Source organism: Arvicanthis niloticus, chromosome 26, assembly GCF_011762505.2.
Source record: "Arvicanthis niloticus isolate mArvNil1 chromosome 26, mArvNil1.pat.X, whole genome shotgun sequence".
Lineage (NCBI taxonomy): Eukaryota > Metazoa > Chordata > Mammalia > Rodentia > Muridae > Arvicanthis > Arvicanthis niloticus.
The window spans coordinates 20,357,094-20,380,829 of NC_133434.1; the positions used below are offsets into that span (position 1 = coordinate 20,357,094).

Below are 23,736 nucleotides of genomic sequence, written 5' to 3' on the forward strand. Positions count from 1 at the left end.
ATTAATCTGTAATGTTTTTGAGGAAAAACTTATATTTTGTTGCCATATTCTTTTAATTTTTATTGACATTGTTATTAATTTAATTATTTATTATTTATTTATTTATTATTATTTAGTTCTTATTTAAATGACTCATTAAATAGAACAAAAATAAATCAGTTGTTCTGGACCATACAGAATATATGGTTGGGGATTCCTGAAAGATGCTGTTACCAGACCTACCATCCATTTGTTGTTCTAGCAAATATTAAAATGAGTTGGACTTCCATAAGACAGACTAGGGACCTGTGGTCTGGTGGTTTGACTAATTCTGGGCACATAAGGATCACTGGCAACATGATATTGGATATAGATAAGGTCTCTGCTTTGATGCAGCGTACACTTTATTGATGGCAGATGGGGCAAGAACTTAATCATTTTATGTAGTTTGAACTTGTGTGGAGGGGCAGTCAGCATGATACTGTGGTGAATATAGACCATACTGTTTACAGTTAGGAGCAGCGCTTAATTCTGTCAAGCAGATGACTCTGACCCTGAGTGAGTCAGTTCCTAAATTCTGGAATGGAAATAAGCTATTTTTTAAAAAATAGGATTGTTTTTAATTAGTTTTATTTTCTGAGAACCTAAATACTATCTTAGAGAAGACCGATACAGAGTTCTGTATATACTTTTTGGGAGTAAGCGGCAGTAGTTTGTCGCAGGGAAGTTTATTTCTAAAATGATGTAAACTGTACAGACTTATTCTTGAGCTTGCTAGAACAAGATAAGGAGCAATACTGGCATTCTTTTATAGACATTCCCAGACATTTATAATTTTTTGTCATTCTAATTTTTGAGCTCTTAAATTTAGTCATATTTTTTTCTGATAGCTTTGAGATATAATATGCTGTAAAATTACCCACTTAAACCATACAGTTTAATGGTGTTTAATATGTTCAGAGTGATGTGCTATCATTCCAGTGAGTTTTCAAAATCTGTCATCTCTAAGAAATCCATACCCACTAATTCAGCAGTCAGTCACCTAATATCTCCAGTAATTCCTCACAGCCAAGGGCAGCTGTTAATCTGTTCACTGCCACCACACACTTGCCTTTTCTGGGCACATGACCGGATTCCCTTACTTGGCTTGCTATTTTCAAAGTGCATCTCTGTTGTAACATATATTAACATTTCATTCTTTTTAAATTGATGAATGATGTTTTAATTTTTTTTTATTCATCAATTGTTGGGCATTCAAATTTTTTTCTACAGTTTCACTGTATTGTGTGTAAGTTAAAAACTCACACATACAGATTTCTTTTTACATTTTCATATTGCTGGCCACATTGGCTTTTTTTGAGGAATTGCCCAATTGGTTTGAAAGTGGCTCTCCGTCTTCACCGAGATCGGTTAGTGCCTGTCTTTTGGGTTATCATCTTCCTAAATGATTTACAGTGCTACGTCAGGGTTTTGACTTAGATACCTCTGCCTAATGATATTGAACATCTTCTCATGTGCTTATTGGGTATTTCTATGTTTTGGGAGTGGCAGTGTTCAAATTTTCTCCCTACCGGTCAATGAGATTTCTTGTTGTTCTAAGGGTTCTTACATGGACATGTCTGGGATACAAATTCTTTATCAGATATTTGATTTACAAATATTTTCTCCCAAGGAGATGGTAGCCTGGATGATGAATGGGGCTTTTCTGTGTTAGCTTCAAATGCTGTCATTTGACAAGAGTGATTCCTCTCTCTAGTTCTTAAGCTTCTTACAATTTCTTCATGTTTCCTAGTATCTCATTTGTGTGTACATTTGAGGAATTGGCAAATATATTGAGGAAAATAGCACACAGATTTGAAGAGGCCTTTCTCCTTTTTCCCCCCTTTTCAGGAACTTTCCTTCTAGTCCTGACTACTTCTCCAATCCCAGGCTCTACATCTTTGTCTTTCTAGCCTAGTAGAATGCAAATCCCAGGCTGGTGTGCTACCTTGCTATTATTCCATTTTGGGGGAAAGCAGACACCTTTTTGTCAGAATAAATACACAGAACACATGAAAATATATTCTTATTTGTTACACAAAGAGGCCTCTGACATATTTCCTGGGGTATTTTGTTTTAAGAGGAGATATATTGCATATTCTCCAGGCTGGCGTTGAACTCCTGGAGTCAACTGATCATTTTGCTTTCCCCTCCCAAAGTACCCAGGACTACAAGTGCATACCATTGTGCCTAGCAGTGTGTGTGTGTGTGTGTGTGTGTGTGTGCGCCCTAGTGCTCAGATTACTGTATCAAAAAATCCCTCCATACACAATTCATAGAAACCTTCACCTTTATGATGACAGATCATTGCTTAGGTGTACTTTAGAAATTTAAATTTTTTTCAGTCAATAATACACAACCACAGTGTTGTATGATTTCTACAAATTGCTATTATTGTTATAACTGTTACTCATTTTTTTCTTCTAAGATCGTGTGCTTTCCTCTGAAAATCAGTTAGTAGTTGATAAACCATTGCTTTAGAAAAGAAAGAAAAACTTACTGTTTTGGGCTATATTGTCTATTAAGGCATGCAGGGTTACTCCAGCAATCTCTCTCTAAGTTTCCCTTCCTGCTATCCCCAGCAAGAGCTCTTGGGGCCAGATAGCCCACCCCGTGCACAGCCACGACCCAGAGCCCTCGCTTCATTTTAACATTGTAAACGATAGCTTTTTTTTTGTTACAGATTTAAGAATTACTCAAAAATCTATCAAATATACCTCTTTTAAAAATTGATACCACAGAAAGCTAATAAATAGAAAATAATTGACTCAGAAGTTAAATACGACTGACTGCCTTCACACAGCAGCCAGCTTGGGTGAGACTCAGGCTGTGTAAATGTCTACACTAGTTACTGAAATAGACCATAAGTGAGTCAAGACTGGTGATGCATTTGATAAGAAGGATAAATAGGGAGTATTTATGTTAAAATTTAACTTGTATTCCAAACTTCTAAGAATTTTGTTATGAATTTTCTTTTTTAACTGTGGCAAACATAAAAAATAGTATGCTGCTGAGTTTTGAAGTGTATGGTTTAAGGACATTGAGAGTTGACTCTAACCCTTTTCAGCCTGTTAAGCAGTAACTCCTCAGCCCCGTTTCCCCATCCCCCCCAGCATATCCCCTTCTCTGTCTGGGATCTTGGTGGTTCTAGATAATGAGCAGAATCATGGCCAGAGCCTTAGCACAGTGCCTGCAGTATGCATACATACTGGAACATACCTCAACATTTCCTGCTTTTGAGGCTGAGCGTGTGTTGATGGGCATGTATGTGCTAAGATCATGGGTATACATACATGTTTCTCTGAAACCCGGCTTTCAGTTCTTGACTCATTTGTGTAGGTGAATGGTGGGGCTGTGAGCTTGGTGAACTCTAACAGCCAAGGAGGATGAGGGAAATTTATTACTATGTTAACTTGACCAAGTTTTGAATGAAAATTTAAGTCACCATATAATTAAGCTGTGGTGTATTGTGTCCTTTTATAATTTGTAGCCAGATAGCTATGTTGAATTTGTATGCTATTTTATAAAAAACTTAAAGCTTAACCAGTCATTTTTTCTCTAATCCTCAAATCTCCCAACTCTCTTAACTGAAATTATTTATGCTAGTTTTGATCAGGACCAGTAAAATTAAGACTGTTAACTGAAATCTTGTTGTTGCAGTTTACTTTCACGTCTCTAAAGGCTACAGCAAGGGGAGAGACAGTCTCCTAGGACATTATACTCTCTTCTCTCACAGAATTCTTAGTAAGACTTTTCCAAAATAAGGCTTAAATTCAGTGTTTCAAAGTCATCTGGGTTTTTTTTTCCCCTAATGGTTTTGTTGGTGATATTTTCCTTTCTTATTCAATTTACTGGGATAAGAAAGAAACTTATGCCTGACACATGAAAACATTACACTGCTTGTTAGTCACTTCATTATGTCCTAAGTCACGGAAGAGCTTTTGTGTCTAGTTGTTTTTTTCAAATTTAATATTAAACAGCGAGTCAAGCTTGCTGATGACTTATCAAAAATAAAGAATAAAGATCTTGGTACCCCCAAATCTGAAATATTTTGAACTTACAACACACTTGATGCAGAGGATCTCAGTCGTAGCATAGACACACTGAAGGTGATGCATCAGGTTCCTTTCAGGTTCTGGACATAGGAAACAGATGAATCTCACATTAGAATGAGCTTTAGCTCCAAATTCTTCCACTGCATACATTAAATATTGAAACAATCCAGACCACTTTGAACCCCCATGCATTCTCCATGCCTGCACTTAGTGTAGGTAAATAAGACTCAGTGTATTTTGTCCTGGTACCAAGGATGGAACCTAGGAGCATCTTGTGTACTGGAAAAGGCTCGTACCACTAAGCTAGCATCATTGGTCTTAAAATGCATTGATTTATGGATTTCTACTGAGATAAACATCTCAGTCTTACTTTTTGGACAGTTTTGGGGATTGCATCCTGGGCCTTGTACACCTAGGCAAGTACTCTCCAGCTAGTTCCTAACTTTGCTAGTTTTTTTCAAGTCAAAACTTGAAGTTAGAGACTTAGAAAATTAAGTATATGCTTCTAGCCTGTTGACACAACTTGAACCATAAGGGCTTTCGTGTCCTCGCAGTTCTGAGTTACATAATTTGTAAAAATTATTCCTGTTTACCAGGTTAAATTGAAGTATTTGTATAATTTAGTCACATGATCTTTAAAAACTATACCTTTTGGTATCTTGCTGCAATGAGGATGATTGAAACTAACCCATGTCTGTGGGCTGGGTGACACATTTAACAGAGCTAGAGGAGCAGACGCGGAAAGCTCTGGAACTGGAGCAGGAGCGCCAGCGAGCGAAGGAGGAGGCAGAGCGGTTAGACAGGGAGCGCCGGGCTGCGGAGGAGGCCAAGTCTGCAATAGCCAAGCAAGCTGCTGACCAGATGAAGAACCAAGAGCAGCTGGTAAGGCCCTGTTCACTCTCAGAAATAGGAAAGCTTGAAGAAATACATGGCATGACCACAAACCAATACCTTCTCAGGAGTTAGAGGTAGTAACAAAGTGACAGAAATTGGACAGAGATTTTATTTCTACCAGAAAAATAAAAAGAAAACAAAACCAAAACCCAAACAGGATAAAAGGGTCCTTGTGTTTGTATCTTCTAGTTCCTTTTTCTTTTTAATGAAAATTAATTTTCTTTCATATAATATATTCTGTTTGTGGTTTCCTCTTAATTGGAGCCTATGGTCCACAAAAGATTTGCATTCATTTGGACCACTGGTTCTCAATTTTCCTAAAGCTATAATCCTTTGATACAGTTCCTCATGTTGTGGTGATCCCAAGCCATGAAAGTAGTTTACTTTGTAACTGTAATCTTGCTACTGTTGTGTATTGTAGTGTGTATATCTGTTTTCAGATGGTTTTAGGTAACTGTGTGAAAGGGTTATTTTATCCTCAAAAGGGTCATAACCCACAGGTTGAGAACCTCTACAGAGGGCCAAATGGTATCTTGTGCTTTAGATAAATCAACAGCATATCTGGTTTCTGTCTGACGGCTATAAGCCATAGTTAGTTGGAGTTTTCTTTATTTTAGCATACTTCCAAATGATGAAATTATGTGTGACACAGGGAAGATTCTAAATATGCATATTAATGCAGGTGTTTATTTACTACATGTCTTCTAGTCCTGTTTATTTGTAGACAGAGTTTTGCTGTTAGCCTGGTCTGACTTTGAACTCTTGATCCTTCTACCCCCCCCACCCCCCAAATAGCAAGCGAGCTTGGATTCCAGGTGTGTGATGGCACACCTGTCAGTTGCTCTTTGAGCTTTACGGTTCTTTCTCTTTGAAAATAGGACTGCCAAGTCATGAGATGAGATTGCGGACAGTGCCCTTAGCACTGCAGAACATTATGTAATTATTTGTTTAATGATAAAGGTTTAAAACACAACTCTTAGACATTTTAAGTTCTTACTGCTGAAAAATAAGTCATTGCTTATCTATAAAATAAACATATTTTAACTTTACCTTTTATTACCTCTTTATCTCAAGTACGTACTACAAACTACTTAAGACCTTCAGGAAATACTGCCTTTTTTAAAAAAAAAAGTTGAGAACTTAAAACAGCCCAAACTTAAGGTTTTTGACTAAAAAAACATAAAAGAAAATTAAAAATATTATTGTTTCTAGTATTGATAATAAACACTTTAATTTTAGGCAGCAGAACTTGCCGAATTCACTGCCAAGATCGCACTTTTAGAAGAAGCCAAGAAGAAGAAGGAAGAGGAAGCTACTGAGTGGCAGCACAAAGTAATCACTGTTTTGTTGTGTGCTGGCTTTTCCTGAGCAGTTACTGTTAGTGAGCCAGCAGTCCATTGCTGACTTTAGAGGTGATGTGAGCCCAGCATATGCCCAGGCCCTGGGGAATGCACAAGAGCTGGTCAGTTCCCGTGGGAACTAGACACTTGTCTAGGAAATTCATAAGCATTTATGTTGGGTCTTGAGAAATAAGCTAGTTTTGGGGGATCAGATCAAAGGCTGAAATGTTGATAGTTGTTCAGATAGAGAGATTGAATGAGTATAAGAAGTAGGAGTGCGTGTGTCAGATTTGAGGACAGTCAGTCAATAGCTAACAACCACGTATAAGTCAAAAGAGTAGGTGATGGGGGATTGAGTTAGAGTGGAGGTAAATATGTGGTCTGCTGATGCAAGTTGGCGGGACGTGTATGTGACCATCAGTGATGGTGTCAGAGCACAGCTAGTGCAGTTAGGTATGATTTTATTAAAAAAACAACAAAAACTTACCCACATGAAGTATGGATTTGGGGTGTTAGATGCTTAAACATCTGAAGGATGTAGCATGAAAACAAGAATGGAAAGAGTTAAACACTCTAAGATAGACTGAACAGTCACAACAGGAGGCGAGATTGAGGTAGGGGTTGTAGTTTTGATACGAGTAAAATTTTGTTTTTTGTTTGCATGATTACTCATTTGATACGAGTAAAATTTTGTTTTGTTGCTTGCTGGTGGCTGCACTCCTGGGGAAAGCATCTGTTTCAACGATCAAGTAACTCCCTGCTCCTTAGTTAAAGGTCCCCAGCAACCTTTAACTGCCTACAGATCTTAAGGGAACAGTAGATACTGTTACGATTTCTAATAGAATTCACAAGTGCAAAATCAAGCTTGTAATTAGAGGGATGGGACAGAAAAGAAAATGAGTTTAATTCAGTCACACCAGCTCATACATACCGTTACAATTTTTATACCCAAGGAAGGTACATGAGATATATGGTGGTTTTTCTACAATAATATACTCTCACTGTATAAAGTGGTTTTGTTCTACTCTTAATTTTTGTATAGAGGGACTGCAGAGATTGCTTCACGGTTAAGAGCATTGGCAGCTCTTCTAGAGGACTGGGTTTAATCCATGGCACCCACACAGCAGCTTAGAACTATTTAACTCCAAGGGATCCTACACTCTCACACACGCATAGGCAAAACACCAGTGCATATAAAATAAAAATAAATCCTAAAAAAAAAATTCTTGTAGAAGTTCAATTTTGGGGACATTTTATATTACATGTGTATATATGTAAAATTTTATATCTACATATTTATATACATACACACACACATATAAAGGGTAAAATGGTTGGTCTTCCGTTATATTGCTTTTGTTGTGAGAATTTTGTAGACATGGCTTAAAGGAGGCTTTATGAACTTAGAGACACAAGCCTTAAAAATATCACAGCTGCAAGTCCTGAACAATTTAAAAATGCACACAGTCAACAGAAGTTAATATAAAAAGGAACTCATAGTCCTATAAGCTAGGATGTTATTTTAAAACATGAGTGCACATCCTTTCTATTCCTGCTTATGTATAAGTTACATATAGATATATTTGAAATGAAATCTTTCCATACATATATAATTCAATTTTATTGAATTTTCATCTCAATGTTAGAATAGATTTTAAAATTTTAACCAAAATGGTTGGCAATTTGTAGGTAGTTTGCTTTGCCATGTGCAGAGCAGGGGTTTAGAATGTCTGTTTACTTTAAATCTTAGCACAGGCTAGACCCTCTATTAATACTGATTTGCCAAGGGGCCTGTAGGATACTCTTTTTTGTGTGGTTGTCTCTTTGGTTTCTCATGTTGTCATCCCTTTATATCCTGAGTATTTCCTATAAACTATAAGATGTGACTCTTAAAGCTCAAGGAATTCTTCTAGGAGACCTGGGGTTTAGGAGCCTTGTGAGAAGAGTAAGATAGTGTTCTTAATAGGAGGAATAGGACAAGACTGTAAAGCAGGAAGTGTTGTCCCCCAAGTATCAGTGCTGTGGATAGTTCATGTTGTGTCATGTGAGACGACACTGTCTAGTTAAGCCAACATTAGGTCAGTGATTCAGTTGACCACTGTGTTACAGTAATGACACTCTGACATTGAGTGTTTCCTTTTTCTGCTTGTGGCTTAAGTGTAATCTGTTAAGTATGACATTCTCAGCGTTATACCTATTATGTTGTTTTCCACCAAGCGTTTGCACAGCAGTTACAGGAATAATGAATAAACCTGGATTAATATTTTTAAATTCTGATGCCTCCTACCTACCTGCTGGAATTCTGTAAAAATGGGGCTTTTATTACTATTATTTATTTATTATTATTACGTCTAAATGTAGTTTTTGTTAGAGAATAAATCATTTTTATTACTACTGGTTTCACACACTTATTTTTAATGTTCAGGCTTTTGCAGCTCAGGAAGACTTGGAAAAGACCAAAGAAGAGTTAAAAACTGTGATGTCTGCACCTCCTCCCCCGCCCCCGCCCCCAGTCATTCCTCCCACAGAGAACGAGCATGATGAGCAGGATGAAAACAGTGCTGAGGCCAGCGCAGAGCTGTCCAGCGAGGGGGTGATGAACCACAGAAGCGAAGAAGAGCGGGTAACAGAAACTCAGAAGAACGAACGTGTGAAGAAGCAGCTCCAGGTACTGACAGTCTGTGTGCACATTTAAACCTTGTGGTCCCCACCTCAGTCAGCTTCATGAGCTCCTGCTAACATTGTCCAGGCTTGTGACAGGCTTGTGTTTGTCCTGCAGTGTGACTTCCCTTAGCGCTTCTATTCTACAACTTTGTTAGCAAGGGCCTTTGCTAACTGACTCATTTTCAAAGGAAGAAAGTATTCTAGTGCTGTGTAAAATGAAATTAGTCTCTAAAACAATGATGTAATACTTGATTCTTCATCTTTTAAAATATCATTGGAATTTTTTCTATTTTATAATCACAAAAGATCAATTATTAAATGTACATTATTAGGTCAGAATAGGAAATTTTAGTGTTATCCAACACTTTGAAAATTACATAATTTTCAAGTTGTGAAATTTTAAAGCAAAAGAATGGTTGCATTGACTGTATTATAATTTCTAGAGAAAAAGTCCATTGTTTTAAAATCTTACAGTCTCTTTCCTTTAAAATGACTACATTGAACTTGGATCAGTTGCTTCATGTATTAGATAAGAAAGTTAAGGTAGTTCAGAATATATAAAATGTCATGACTGGTGACTAAAGAAAAGACAAGACCTTGGGCATCCTTTCCTAGCATCACAGTTACTAAGAAAAAGATGCTTGTGAGCTGGAGAGCCAGCTCAGAGGTTAAGAGCCCTGGCTGGTCTTCCAGAGGACCTGGGTTCAATTCCCAGACCCACATGGCAGCTTACAATTGTCTATATAAATCTGGTTCTAGGGGATCTAACACCCCCACACACACATATACAGGCAAAACACTAATACACATGAAATAAAAATAAAAAATAAAAAGATGCTTGCATACCATCCAGAAAAGCATTCCATAGTGGAAAGATTAATATATTAAAAAGTAAGATTTGTTATACATGTATTTTAGCATCTTTAACCCATTGTCATAATTTTTATAACTTTATGGAATTGTAATATTTTTTTTAAATGCAGGCATTAAGTTCAGAATTAGCCCAAGCCAGAGATGAAACCAAGAAGACACAGAATGATGTTCTTCATGCTGAGAATGTCAAGGCAGGCCGTGATAAATACAAGACTCTCCGACAGATTCGACAAGGCAACACCAAGCAGCGTATTGATGAGTTTGAAGCCATGTGAGAGTTGTTCTTGTGATCCGTGTCCTTCATAAGCTGAACCACCTGAGAAAGCAGGCCTGTGCAGATGCAGTGGAGGCATCCACCTTGCCAAAGCACGCATACCACTTGACTGTGCTCATAGCAGAACACTGAAGGGCGTGCTTCAGCATTAAGGCAGTGTGATGTCATATTTGGTCATTTTTCTTTTGTCCAGGGAATGGATAATGGCATTCTGTCACCTTTTTGTACATTTTTCACTTTTTGTTTGTTTCATCTTTTTCAGTTGAATATTAATACTGATGGCCATGTCTGACAAATGTGTGTATGTGCTTTGAGCACCGTGTACATCTTAGGATAATGGTGGACATTTCAATGCATGTTCACTTAATGAGCTCAGTTTTCTTTGCCCTTCCCATGTTGTAGGCTACATACATCTCCATGTCATTCTCATGTTTTGTCAATGTGGCTTTCTCATGCCCTCTCACGATAGAGCTGTAATCCTGGTGTCACACAGATCACTTACTGGAGGTGTTTAAAATGAGTTAGTTGGGTAGACAGACAGATATGGGACTACATCACAAAATGATTAGAATGTTGGACAGCACAGTATGCAGCCAGTGGTTAATTATTACAGAAATCCCCTAATTACTTTATTGAGTGTTTGCTTTACTTAACTACAGTCATCTCAGCTTGAGTGATGGTTTTTCGTGTCCTGTAGTCCCATGGTGGCTTTCCTTGCCTGTCATTTCATCAATATACCCACTAGGCAGTTGCTCTTAGGAAAATTATTCATGAAGCACTGCCTGTAAGTACGTGGTCTCTAAAAAAAATGCAAGTTTTGTTCTTAGGGTGATTTAGAAACACAGATGTTCAGTAGAAGGTGACTCTTGATGATAGCTAATTCTAATTGAAGGGGAAAATAAAAACCCAAACCATGGCCTTTCTGCAAGGGCAGCATATGGAAACATCAATCAGTTCCAGGAAGATAACACTACCTCACTCTTCACATGGTGACCGTTCACACACAGTCTGTTACCCATGGGCAGTCCCAATCATGTCCGTCATTGAGTATGCTTTTGAGATACCAGTGCTAATGTTTTAACTGCCTTTTTGTTGAATTGTGGGGCTCTGAGTTGTGTTTGGATTATATATTCTCACTGGTATGCTGCTCCCTGATGGGTGTTCTGTGTCTGAGGAAGTGGAGTGAACCTTTGTGAGAAAGACGGTGCCTTTGCAGCACATGAAGCATCCCACTCTTCGTTCCTGATGGGATGGGTAACATCGTTGTAGCATATTTGGTTTCTAAATCACTGCTTATTTTATTTGCAATCTCTAAAAACAAATTTTATTTCAATTACGTCTTATTGAGGAAGTCTTTCCAGCTAGAAAGCTGTTCTTACATTCTCTGATCATGAAGCACCTGAATTTGAAGCTACAGAAAGCCTTGTTTTCTCTGTGTGGTTCAGCTACTCTCCATTTGGTATTATGCACTCAAACTTAACATTTATCAGTGACAGTTGCCATTTTATTAAGCAGTTTTCACGCACAGTAGATTCAACTTGGTTTTGTGCTGTTTTTGATTTTTGCTGACTTAAAAAGGATTAATTTGGGCAGACATTATAAAAAGGAAAAGGTTAATATATTTTTTGGACTCTGTAGGACAAAAGACAACTGGTTAGCCTTGAAGTGACTATTGTACAGTGGTTGTGCACATGCTTCAAAATCATAGATTTTGAGAGATCGGAGGCCTTACCACTCAGACTGAGAGGGAGAGACTGGAGGCCTTACCACTCAGACAGAGAGGGAGAGACTGGAGGCCTTACCACTCAGACAGAGAGGGAGAGACTGGAGGCCTTACCACTCAGACTTTTCAAAGTATGAGTGTTCACTTTTCCAAAGCATTAGAGCAATAGTCCTTATTGCTAACAGAATTGACTTCCCTCGGATTTTTACATTTTTTTTTTCTATTTGCATTGTGTACATTGTCATTGCTACACCAGTTGTTACAGTGTTGAGAGGATACCAGTTATATTTGCTGTTAATAGTCTATTTGTAGATTAGGATTAAAGTGGGTTTAATCCATTTTTATAGATGTATGAATTTTTCTAAACAGGAACAGCCATTTGCAAAATGGGTTTTCATAGTGATTGCATCAATTATAACATTTATCATTAGCAGTTGAGAGCACATGTTCATATAGCAATGTAAAAACACACTAATGAGTATTTGGTAATTTCCCATTAGCATAATTTCATGTTGTACAAGTAAATTACAATTACATCTCTAATTTTGGATAATATTCATTGGTTAACAATAAAGTGACAAAAGCTCATGCCTTTGAGGTCCACTGTTGTTATTTAACATGGTTTTCTCACATAGCTCTTGGAACTATAATTTGAGTCATGAACTATATGATATCTTTAGGAACAAAGCTTGAATCCTCAAAAACTTATTCTTTATCTCTGTTTTACTATGGAGGTCACAGTGACTCTTAAGTAACTCTTGACTTCTGAGGGTAATTTGGAATTTCCAGGCATTGCTTTATTTGACACTGTCCAGATTTTTGTTCCCAAGGAAGACAGGGTTTCACTCTTGTTGATTCCTCTCACTATTAAAGTCTCTGGTGCTCTTTGTACTTCCTGCTGGGAACCTTTATTCAGACATATAGTCTTACTAAAGCTGTAGAATGTAGAGTTGCCTTTTACGTGGTCTTTCACTAGTACTCGGCAGATACTCGCTCTCATCTAGAACACTTTAAAAGCCAACAACTGGTACTTTATTTCTGTCTCCAGGAGTAGATAGTGATTTCATTGATCTTGAAAACCAAAGACATTTTTATAGAATGATTTATTTTTTAATCTAGAAAGCCTTTTTTTAAGAACTAGAATTATTACTTTTAAACTTAACACATTATTGGAAATTTTACTATACATAGAAAAGTGGCTTGATATTACTGTTGTAGTGCAGAGTAACTTCTGTTTTTTTTTTTGTTGTTGTTGTTGTTTTTTCTCCAATTTTCATCACCTTAAAGATTTAGGATATTTTAAGAAACAAAAGGATAGTCTTGATCTCTTGGTGCTCTCTTGCCTCTTGCTTCTCCCTGTCTCCTCACCCCTTCCCCTTCCCTTCCTCCTCTCCACGTGCTCATGGCTGGCCTCTACTCTTTTTTTCTCTCTCTTTCTCTTTGCCTCTCTCTGCCTCTACTACCCTCTTAACTCCCCTCCCCATGCCCCTGAATAAACTATTCTATACTTAAAAAAAAAAAAAAATGAGAAGGTTAAACATTAAATCCATACCTATATGTGTCCAATGAAATCTCATCTTTTATGTTCAAACTTGAAGTAACATTTGAGGGGTTATTAAATTTGCATTAATTTACTAACTGACCTGTTAGGCAGTTGAGACCTGTCAGGTAGACAGTTGGTTTCCTCAAATGCCCAAAAGCCAGGTGTGGTGCCCACACGCCTATGACCCCAGAATCCAGGAGGGGGAGGCAGGAGAATCAGAGTTGAAGGTCATCCTTGGGTACACTCTTGTTGAAGGCCAGTCTAAGCTAACTGCAGCCCTGTCTGTTCATCCTGCTAAGTAAAACACAGCAGCACTCTACACAGGAAAAGCTATGACATGTGCAGGCTTACCATATTCAGCTTTGTTTTCCAGTTAAGTACTATTAACTCCTATTTTCCCTTCGTAGACTTACTGTCTCTTAGTAATGGGCCCATCTGAGGAATTTAAGGGCTGTCATTTCCTGGTGGAGAAGGCTGTGACCCCTGTGCTAGCTCCTCTTTGACCCTTTCTGTTCTGTGAAGCACATGCTCTGACTCAAGCTCATAAGCACTGCCTTACACATGACATTCTCCTCCTTATTCACGCCGCCTCCAGAGGTGAAGGGTTCCTTTGCGCTTACGCACTGCCGTAAGCACTGAAGTATTTACTTAATCTCATATAGAACGTTATAGCCCAACCTAAGAAAGCCTCTTAGGTCATCTTTGTGTCTTGTCTGTGGAGCCCCGGGCCACACCTGGTTCCACGTTCTTATTTGGTAACCTTCACTTAATCAAGAATGTTTTTTATTAATTGCCTGCTACATTTGAGGACTTGAGGCGCGACCTCAAGCGTGCCATGAAGAGCAACCATGGCCTTCAAGTATTTAATGTCTCTTAGCTCTTACATCAATCTGCATTTCTCAGTCACAGTATCAGTTTGCCTTTAACATGTCAGTCTGCTGCTGTTGCTTTTTTGCATGCCGAGAGTCCTCCATGCTTGCAGCTGATGGTCGCTCCCATCTTTGAAGTTTACCTTTATTTCCATATCCTAATTATTTATTTTTATTTGGTCACTTTAAAAACTTAGGTTTTATTTTGATATATATGCATGTTATTAGATTTGTTTTCTAAAAAATGGCTTTATTTAACCTCTGCTCTTACAGCTGAATGGCTAGTAGTAAACACGCTGTGAGGCTTTGGGAAGCTCGGATGACTTGGAAGCAAATGTTCCTGATTAGATGTGGATTCTTTTCACACCATCAGAATATATATAACCTTTTCAGTCTCTCAACTTCTGTGTTATGTTAGACTGAGACGTACATCATTTCTTAGACTCCTGAGGCAGTCTCATTCATTTTACTCATACTATAAACCTATGAAACTTCGATTTAGCATTTGAATCTTTTATGTTACTGCTCCATTAATACAGTAATGTAAGTTTTAACTGTATTAGCTAAAAGATGGTAGTTGTACGATGCTGAGACCTAGACATGATTGGCCAAGACAATGGCTGTTGGCCGTGGACCCAGGCATGTGTGTTTTCTGACATGTTCCGGTGCCCATCTCAGGTCCTTCTCGGGCCAAGCATTAAACGTTGGTTAATAAAGACATCCTAAGAGATGAAGCTCCAGGTCTAAGTCTGTGACTTTATAAAAAGATTCAACCACAGATGGTAACTCTGTGAGTAATGGAGTCAGCAGTGTGTGGATTATGTGAGTTTAATGGAGTTAGAGTTTTCGGTTGAATATTTTTGGGTTGGTTGGTTTCGTGTTAAACCTTGTGTCAGGTGACGCATGTGGTTTTAATCATTTCAAGGGTACAATGTTAGATAGTGTCAGATTCTCACTGTTGTGCACTCATCACCAGCATCCGTCTGCAGAACGTTGTCTATGTGGAAACTGTCCCTGCTCACTGATGGATAGTTCTTCCTAGTCTTTGGTAGTGACTGTTGGTATTTTCTGTCTGAATTGTGGGGTTCCTAGGCATTTCATTTAATATAACATTCATATTTTACCGCGCTTTATTTCTTGAGGTTGAATAAATTCCCCACGGTTTATACCACATTTTATTCATTTGTTGGTCAGTTGGCATTTGGGTAGTTTCCACATTTTTTATCATATTATTTCCATATTTTTTACTAATGGTGCTGTGAACTTTGGTATGAAAATGTTATATTCCCTAAGTGGAATTGCTGGATCAGATGATAATTCTATGACTAGTTTTTTTGTTTTGTTTTGTTTTTTTTTGTTTTGTTTTTTATACTATCTTAAGGAAGGAACACAGTTGTGGAATTGTTATTTATTAAGACAGGCTCTCACTCCCGCGATCCCATGTCAACACTCCTGCTCCAGCCTCCTGCGAAGCATTGGGATTACAGGCCATGCTGTGCTTGACAGGAAGAGCAGGCTCCACTCACGAAAAGAAGGCAAGATGGGAGTCAGTCTGTAGACATGAAAAGTGAGTGGAAAATGAGAGTCACCACGCACTGACTGTAGGCCGCAGAGCCAGGAAAGATGCTGCCAGGAGTCCGTGCAGCTAGGAAACGTGCCAGGGGACATTGGCTTGAGTCAAGGACAACTGGTGGCTTTGATAACTAATGTTGCAATGTGCTACATAACTAAAAAGTACAGAGGTTGAAGGAAGCCTGGAGTTGTATTCAGTAGTTAGCCTGCAGGAAGATTGTGTCCCTGAGGAGGAGATGGTCACCTCCTAGGAACTTAGAGAAACACGTGGATGTGTCCTCAGCTTTGCTGAATGTAGAAATACCCTTTTCTTTTGCTGTTTTCCTAAAGGACCTGTTTGGGGACTCATAGGACCTTTTTCTGACTGTGTGTGACTTTGTGGTAGGTTCCTGGTGAACTAGAGTTAAAGATTCTGGGTTCTAATCCAAGTCTAACAGTATGCTGCATTGGGATTCTGACTACTGCGTTCATAGTTTTAAATTAGATTGCCTTGTCAGAGCACTTTTCTAGAATCAGAAATAGATAACTTTGACTCCAGATGTGTTTTTCAAAAATTACTGGCTAACTTTGGCTAATATCCATGTACTTTTCAATTCTTCTGTATAGTTGGAAAGCTGTTACCTCAATATGGTGCATATTACAGTAATTCTGTGCTCCCAGAGGACCCAGATGACCTCATGACTGGAAAGTGTTTATCAAACAGGTTTCTGGAGTCTAGAGAGCCAGCTTCTGCAGGTCACTGTGAAGGGCCCTTGTCATCAAGACATGACCCAGTGGTGATTATCTCAGATCACACAGCTACAATTATTTATTGACTGCAGTGTCTTTGGGTAATCCATTCTGGAAATTTCTATAAGCACAAGAGATCAGAGAAACTATATATGCAAATATATCAAAGCCAGATAGACTTGGAGACAGAACAGGCTGCCACTGCCTGTTGATACTGGTGTATGCTAGGTTGAGGTTCAGAAGGCAGTGTGAGATCCAGGAAAGTCATGCGGGGAAGTGGGCTGCTGATGAAGTCCAAGGGAAACATCAGAAGAGGAAAGTGGGGTTAGGCAGAACCTGGGGGAGCAGCTACACAGCTGCTAAGCAGAGGAACATGGAGAGGAAAGAACTCAAACCCTGCAGAAGATTCACTCCCCTCAAGCCCTGTCAAGATTGACAGCGGGATGCTGTCATCAGTTGTCACACTGGCATGGGAGACAGTTGGCTGGAAAGGGCACTTGAAGTTAACAGTTTAGCTGAAGTGTACAGTGTTCTGGAAGGTGTTTTCCCATAAATCTCGGTGATCCTTAAGTCTCAAAGAACAGAGGAATTCTCTTTCTAACAGTCCTAGGTCATCTCCAGGGGCCTAAAGCTGCCCCTCCAGCATGAACTCCCCCTGGCACTCCTGCCCAAATCCACAGGCTTACTGCTAGTAAAGTGGAGGTCACCCTGTGGGGTGAATATCTTCCATGTGACACTTAACTGATTCTGTTACTTCATCTTGTTGGGAACACTAATGACAAGGCCTGGAGGATTCACAGATGAGTTAAGACAGTGTAGTCGGGAGGAAGCAGAAGAGTACAGATCAGTGGCAAGCAGACATTCATTCAGTCTCCCGCCGCTGTCTGCTAGACTACGGTGTCAGTGTGGTCACCTCCCCCCCATCCTCCGCCCTTAGGCAAAGCCACACTGGTGGATATGGAGAGCAGCACTCCATGGCGGTTTGCACTTCTGAGTAGCCTCCATACTGGGACCAATGGCATCAGCTGTGGGCAGGGAGTGAAGCTGGGGACAGAAGCCCGCTCTGGAGCAGCCGGGTAGAGGACAGTGCTGAGTAGTGGTGAGCTGCCTTGGGTCCTGATTAGTCAAGGGAGAAGATTAAGATCAATTGTGGACCGCTGAAGGTCTTTGGCGGGGGAAGAACTTGCACACAGTCATTCAAATATTTTAGTGCTTAGAACCTTCCAGACACCGTACACTAACCATGCAGGACATCATCATGACGTAAGTCCTTGCCCTAATGACCTTCCTTTCTGGAGGAAAAGCAAAGGCTTCAGTAAGCAAAATTAAGGCACTGCACATTTCTGTACTAGGTTTAATTGTGCGACATGTCCAGGACTCAACAGTCTTTGACCTATTTAATTCTCATTTAACTTACAAAAGCATAAGACTGAATTAGGAAAACGTTGGGCCTGATAATCAGGGTTTAGAAGGTCGTGAGGATCCTTTCGAAGAGGTGGTATATTGTCACTTGAAGGAAGAGAAATCTTCCCTTTCTTTCCTTCACTTAAATAAGGATGGTAGGTGGTCTGGGCCTAGCCAGAACTCTAGTCTAGGAATATCCTGTGCTGTCTCTGGGGCACACATGGTTCCTCAGGCACAGGAACCCTTACATAAGAAGGCTGTGCAGCCATATCTTCCAAGGTAAGTCAAAAAGACATCCAGAAACAGCAGTTTAGCACTAGGATCAGAGGGAAGACAGGGATGGAGGCTTTGGGAAGTGAGGTCTCACACACCTTCAGACAGGCTCACCTCAGGTAGTAGAACTGCATGTCTAGAGAAGAATGCTAGGTTGATTCTCCAAACTGGGGGTGATTATTTCAGTAAAATAGATGTAAAATGTAATTTTGTGTGAAATCTGCCCCTTATTTTACAACTTTTTAAAAAGCTTATCAGGCCGAGCACAGTATACCTGCTTAGCTGAAGGATCCCATTGGGCAGCAGTTCACAGTCTTTGCTGCAAGCATTCCTGGAAGAGAGACTAGCACACGGAAGACCTTTAGGCCAGAAAGGGCTGGGCTGGCTTCAGGAAAAGAAGGGAAGGGTTATGACCAATGGCTGAAGGAAGTCAGAGGAGACTGGTGCAGTGAGTTGGGAAGGGGCCAGACCACGTCTTTCCTGTCCCTGGTGCTTAGGCCTCGTTCTCACTGAGCAGTGTTGCCTTGGAGATGACATGATTCTCAGAGTTAGGCCCAAAGTGTGGTTTCAGTAGAAGTTTGAGGGACAGAAGGTGAAGATACACTGGGTTCTGACTGGGTACACGTGGTGTTGGTCCAGTAATTAATGAGCCAGGTACAGGGATGTGTCTGTCTGGAGGAAGGGCACCTCTGCCTTATCCACAGAAATGTGTCAGGAAGGCTGCAGGTGGCTTTGAAGGTGGGTGAGTTACTTCTACTCAGTACTGGGTAGTTTGTCCGAAGACAACCACCATGGCAGAGTCCGTAGTTGAACTTTTGTTTGTGTTGAAGTGGGAACTGTATCTGTCCAGATTGATCTATCTATCTGTATGTTCTGTATATGCCATGTTGCTTGAGAGCTCTTGTAGGCGTATCTTGTCTGCATACACCTGAGTGAGTATCCATTAGAGGCCAGGCTGAATACATTGAACCCTCAGTTCAAATGTAACAGAGTGGTAGTAGATTGGAAATTAAAACCATCAATAGGTGACAAGGCTCCTTCTGTTACTTCAAGATGAGGTGAATGTGATTTAGACTCAGACTGAGATAGGTGATTGGCATGGGGGAGAGAATGCATCTTTTCATTGCCTTTTAAAGCTCCCCAACTCAACAAGTATGCGCACCCAAGAGGGTGGCCTTAATCTAGGTGAAGATTGAGAGAGTGGGCAGGACACAGGAGAAGCTGGCAGAAGAGGGATGGGATAATGTAAATACAGTGCTTATGTATGAAATTCTTTTTAAAGTTAAGACTATAGAGAATGCAGGAATGAAGAGGAAGATAAAAACAGGCTCATGCAGACTCCTGCTAGGTGTTGAGTAAAATGTTTCAGGTCTCAACAGGAATTGGGGCATAGGGACTACACTCAGGCTGGAGAAAATGAAAGAGGTTGAGATTGAGGTTGAGATTGGAGGAAACAGAAGAGGGAGGAAGGAAGCCGGAAGAGTGACATCACAAGGCAGGAAGGAAGCCCGGGGCAGGGTCAGCCTGAGGAGTGAGGTCAGCTGTGAGTTGAACAGGACCTTAGTTCTCTGTAGCTGTAGGGTGGAGGGCTGTGTGTAAGAGAGGAATATTAAATTAACTCCCAGAACTGTGTGATTATGAAAAGTCAGTTGTCTATGCCTTATTCAGATATTTGAAAAAACATTTTGTACATGTTCTATGTCTCCAGGTAAACATGGATCCAATTTACCTTTGTGTTTCTATTAAACTATAGTATTTTTACTTGGAGGGATTGAAATGAAAAACTACACTATTTATTAAGAGAATCACTAGAGATGCCATTTAGATTTGTAGGTGTTTGTTATCAAATCCGAACAAGGACTGGCAAATGACGACCTGCTTGAGACCAGCTCACCAGGCTGGTCTGGAATCAGAGCGCTCTTGCTTTCCTGAGTGCTGGGATTACAGATGTGAACTACCACACTTGGTGTGACAAATCATTTATGGAAGGACCAGAAACGTTTGCCTTCATGACACAGTTAATTACTGTCACGTGTGTAGCCAGTATCTAGCAGGTATGGGAGCAAGCATGGGTTTTAGCAAGGCTCCATTTATATTTACATTTCATGTATTTTTTTATTTCATTGATAGGGAGGCTTTAGATTTGCAAGCAACAGGGGGTTGGGGGAAAGCTTAGGTCACTGTTAGAACCAAAACTGGTGAGAGGAGAGATCAGATAAATTCGATTACTCCATAGGCCAGTGTGCTGGATTCCAGAAGCCATAGCCACGCAGATGGTCCCCACCTGTTAGCCAACACTTAGGAGTTGCAGGTTAGAAGAGCTCCTTAATTTTGAGGGTAGTTTCACATAACAAATTTACATAAGACAAGACCACAGATGGTGAGTGGTGTGGCTTTCTCAGCTGTCTGGAAGGTTGATAGGGTCTCAGTGGAGGTTTACTTGGTTGTAGTAAGGGACATGCCCTGCCCTTCGAAGACCTTTTAGCATTGACTTAAACCAACATGCTTTCTGAGGGTCAGTCACCTGACAGACATCAGCCTTTGCTGAGTAAAGATTCCACTACCAAATCTTCCTGCTCTGATTCTCACTGTAGCATGATCCAATCTACTGGTGAGTCCCACTGAGGGTTATATGTGGCTTATTAAAGTTTTGATTTCCAGCACCATTTAAGTTGGGCTCTCTTTAGTAATTCCCTTCTTGTCTCTTATTTTCATATCCTGGGTTAGCTTCCTTGTCCACCCTCCCTTTCTTTTTCCTTCCCTCCCTCCACACCTCCCTCTTCCTCTCTCCCTCTTTCCCTCTTGAGATATATATTATATGTCTTTATATATCTATATCTATCTATATCTATCTATCTATCTATCTATCTATCTATCTATCTATCTATCTATAATGTCTTTAATAATTTGAACACAGCAATAGTCATTCTTTTGAATTCTTTGTATGTTCTGGGTCAATTTGTTAGGTGTCATTATGATGGGATTAGAGACTTGTCTGGAAGGCACGTTGTCTTGTATTGTCTTATCTTTGCTTCTACACTGCACACTTTCAGGGGATGTGATTTACAATGTCCAGGAGGGGACTAAGTCAGAGTAGGGTTGAAAGTTCCCGCTCCCCTGTGTGGCTGGAGCAGGACGTCCTGGAGTGACCTGGGCAGCCTCTAAGGAGGAGAGAGAGGGTCCTCTACTCATGCAGGAGCAAAATCCCTGGGAGCTGCAGGTGGGCTTTAGTGGAGGAAGCCATTCTGGCAGCCGGTGCACCCAGCAGGGGTGCCAGGCCTCTTCCTTGCCACAGGAGGCTTCTGGTTGCCATTGCTGTCTTCTCTTCCATATCTCACTGCTATGATGCTCTGTAGTAACCAATATGGCCATCAGTGGGCAGTACCGTCCTGTTTTAATTGAACAGGTCTTCATCCCTTTATTCTGATAAGGAATCCCTGGTGGATCCAGCTCTTTTGTGTAAATCTTGGAATTAGGCTTGGTTTTTTGTTGTTGTTGTTTTGTTTGTTTGTTTTTTTAATGGTGAAAAGGGTTTTGATGAGAAATGTTTGAATAGATTAGTCTGGGAAGAAATTACATCCGTACAATATTAAAGACTCCTAGAAACAGTAACATCATCTCAGTGTATTAACATCTTTCCTCATGTGGTTAGGTAAAGCGGCTTAAGTTGTTACAATGACCTACATCTTTTTTGCTGGGTTTATTAATAGTCTTCTCTCACAGTCTTTTTAAGGGTTGTGACTGAGAGTACTCTGGCCAGGGTGGAGAAATGAAGCTACTTTTTGTCTGCTAGCTTGGAGAGCATTCCCTGAACTCCTATCGCTTTTTAAAATACTTTACAAATTCTTTGGGGCATTCTAAAATTTCTGCGGTAATGACAGTTTTCAGTCTTCCCATCATCCATCATTTTCATTCTATTGCTTATTGGATAGATTTTCCAATTCAGTGCTGAATGCTGGTGGTCTCTTATTTCTCTTGAGATCAAGGTTTCTAATATTATACCACACCGTGTCCTAGGGTTGGGGGCATGACCTTTACCGGATTAATGAAAATTGCTTTTATAGGCTTATTCATATTTTTGCTAAGAGGTTTGTTTACAAAAGAGGCTTTCAAATTCATCTCATTGTAATTTGTATGCATATTGAGACTGTGTTCCAAGAATTTTTGGTTAATCTTCTGAACTAGATGAACATATATGTTAATGCAAATGTATGTGTTTGAAATAACTTGCTATAACATATATCCTAGCTATGGCCAGTGCTCCACAAGTCCCGAGCCTTCTGCCTTGTGACTATCCTGCCAGTCTGGTCAGTATGTACCTCCCTCTCCTTCCCTTCTGAGGAGTGGGTCTTCAACGTAGTGCAATGTAATAGCGCCACCTGCTGGTCTTTCTGTCCTCTTGCTCTGGGCTTCCTTTATTAGCTCTGTCTTATCCAAAACTCGCCCTTTTCTCCTCACACTCGCCTGCCCTCTTTTGTCTAACCATTAACATGCGCATTAAATCATTCTTTAATCCCTTTGCTTTCCTTCTCCTTCTGTCTCTTCGCCCGTCTAAGCCTCCTCCAGCAGTGGCTATTGATGGAGACCATAGAACTGCCAACCAAAGGAAAAAGTACAACCAACCATATATTTGAAGGAGCATTTGGTACCACAGAGAGAGTGTCAGCTCTGCTCAGCTAACGGCTAACATCCCCCAAGTGCTTGAAATCCCTTTAAGATGTTCTCACGTTTCAATTGCTAATTATTTTCTAATAATTCTGCTCAGTTTAACAAGCTCAAGTACTAAAGAAAATGATTAAGCTGTTAGTAACTCTCATTATTTCTATCCTTTCATTACCAGATTTGACAAATTTGAAGTTTCTTCTATATTTTACTGTAAGGGCTCTGTTTTCATTATGGGTTCAACGACCTGAAGATCCACCGTCCACAGTAGTTTATAGGAAGATAGCCCCCACAGGTGCCTTTTGGTACACAACCCACTTAGGAGACAGAGACATCTGTTTGTAATCGCTTAGCTCAGCAGTGCAGAAAAGAGCAGTGAGCACTAGTTGGGGAGCTAGCAGGTGAGTGGGCATGGCCAGTGCAGTCCTTTCTTGGTTGGGCTAACCCTCACCTTGACTTTGATCTGTATGTGAGAATAAGAAATTCCCTTTGGCCAGTGCTGGTCTCCATAGCCAGTGTCAGTGCAGCTGTAAAGACATCTATCTTGCTGCTTCTCTGTAAACTCCAGCCTTCTAGGAAACAGTGATAGTACATTGAGAATCCTTGCTCATTCAGAAACAGCAACTCGTGATTTCTAAGTAGGCACGACAAAATCTGTTAGGTCCGTTAGGCTGGTTGTTCCCTCAAGGACATGAACGTGGGACAGACTAAAATAATGTAGAGAATCTGAGCTGGAGATGGAGCTCACCTGTTAAGAGGGCTCGACTAACTCGAAGGAGGCCCTGGGTTCCATCGTCAGCCCACATAGAACCGAACGGTGGCACACGCCGTAGATCCAGCACT

At 40.1% G+C, this 23,736-nt stretch overlaps 1 protein-coding gene across 2 annotated transcripts in view; it reads left to right on the forward strand.

Moving 5' to 3' along the window:
• Positions 1–23,736, forward strand: part of Rdx (radixin) — a 53,603-nt gene that overhangs the window by 26,587 nt on the left and 3,280 nt on the right. Inside the window, exons 11-14 of one of the 2 annotated variants that reach the window (XM_076925189.1) lie at positions 4,795–4,955; positions 6,207–6,299; positions 8,733–8,975; positions 9,955–10,115. In XM_076925189.1, coding sequence (XP_076781304.1) covers positions 4,795–4,955; positions 6,207–6,299; positions 8,733–8,975; positions 9,955–10,115 — 658 coding nt within the window. Of the gene's footprint in view, positions 1–4,794; positions 4,956–6,206; positions 6,300–8,732; positions 8,976–9,954; positions 12,430–23,736 lie in introns of those variants that run through there. The other variant, XM_076925188.1, reaches the window with a different exon arrangement.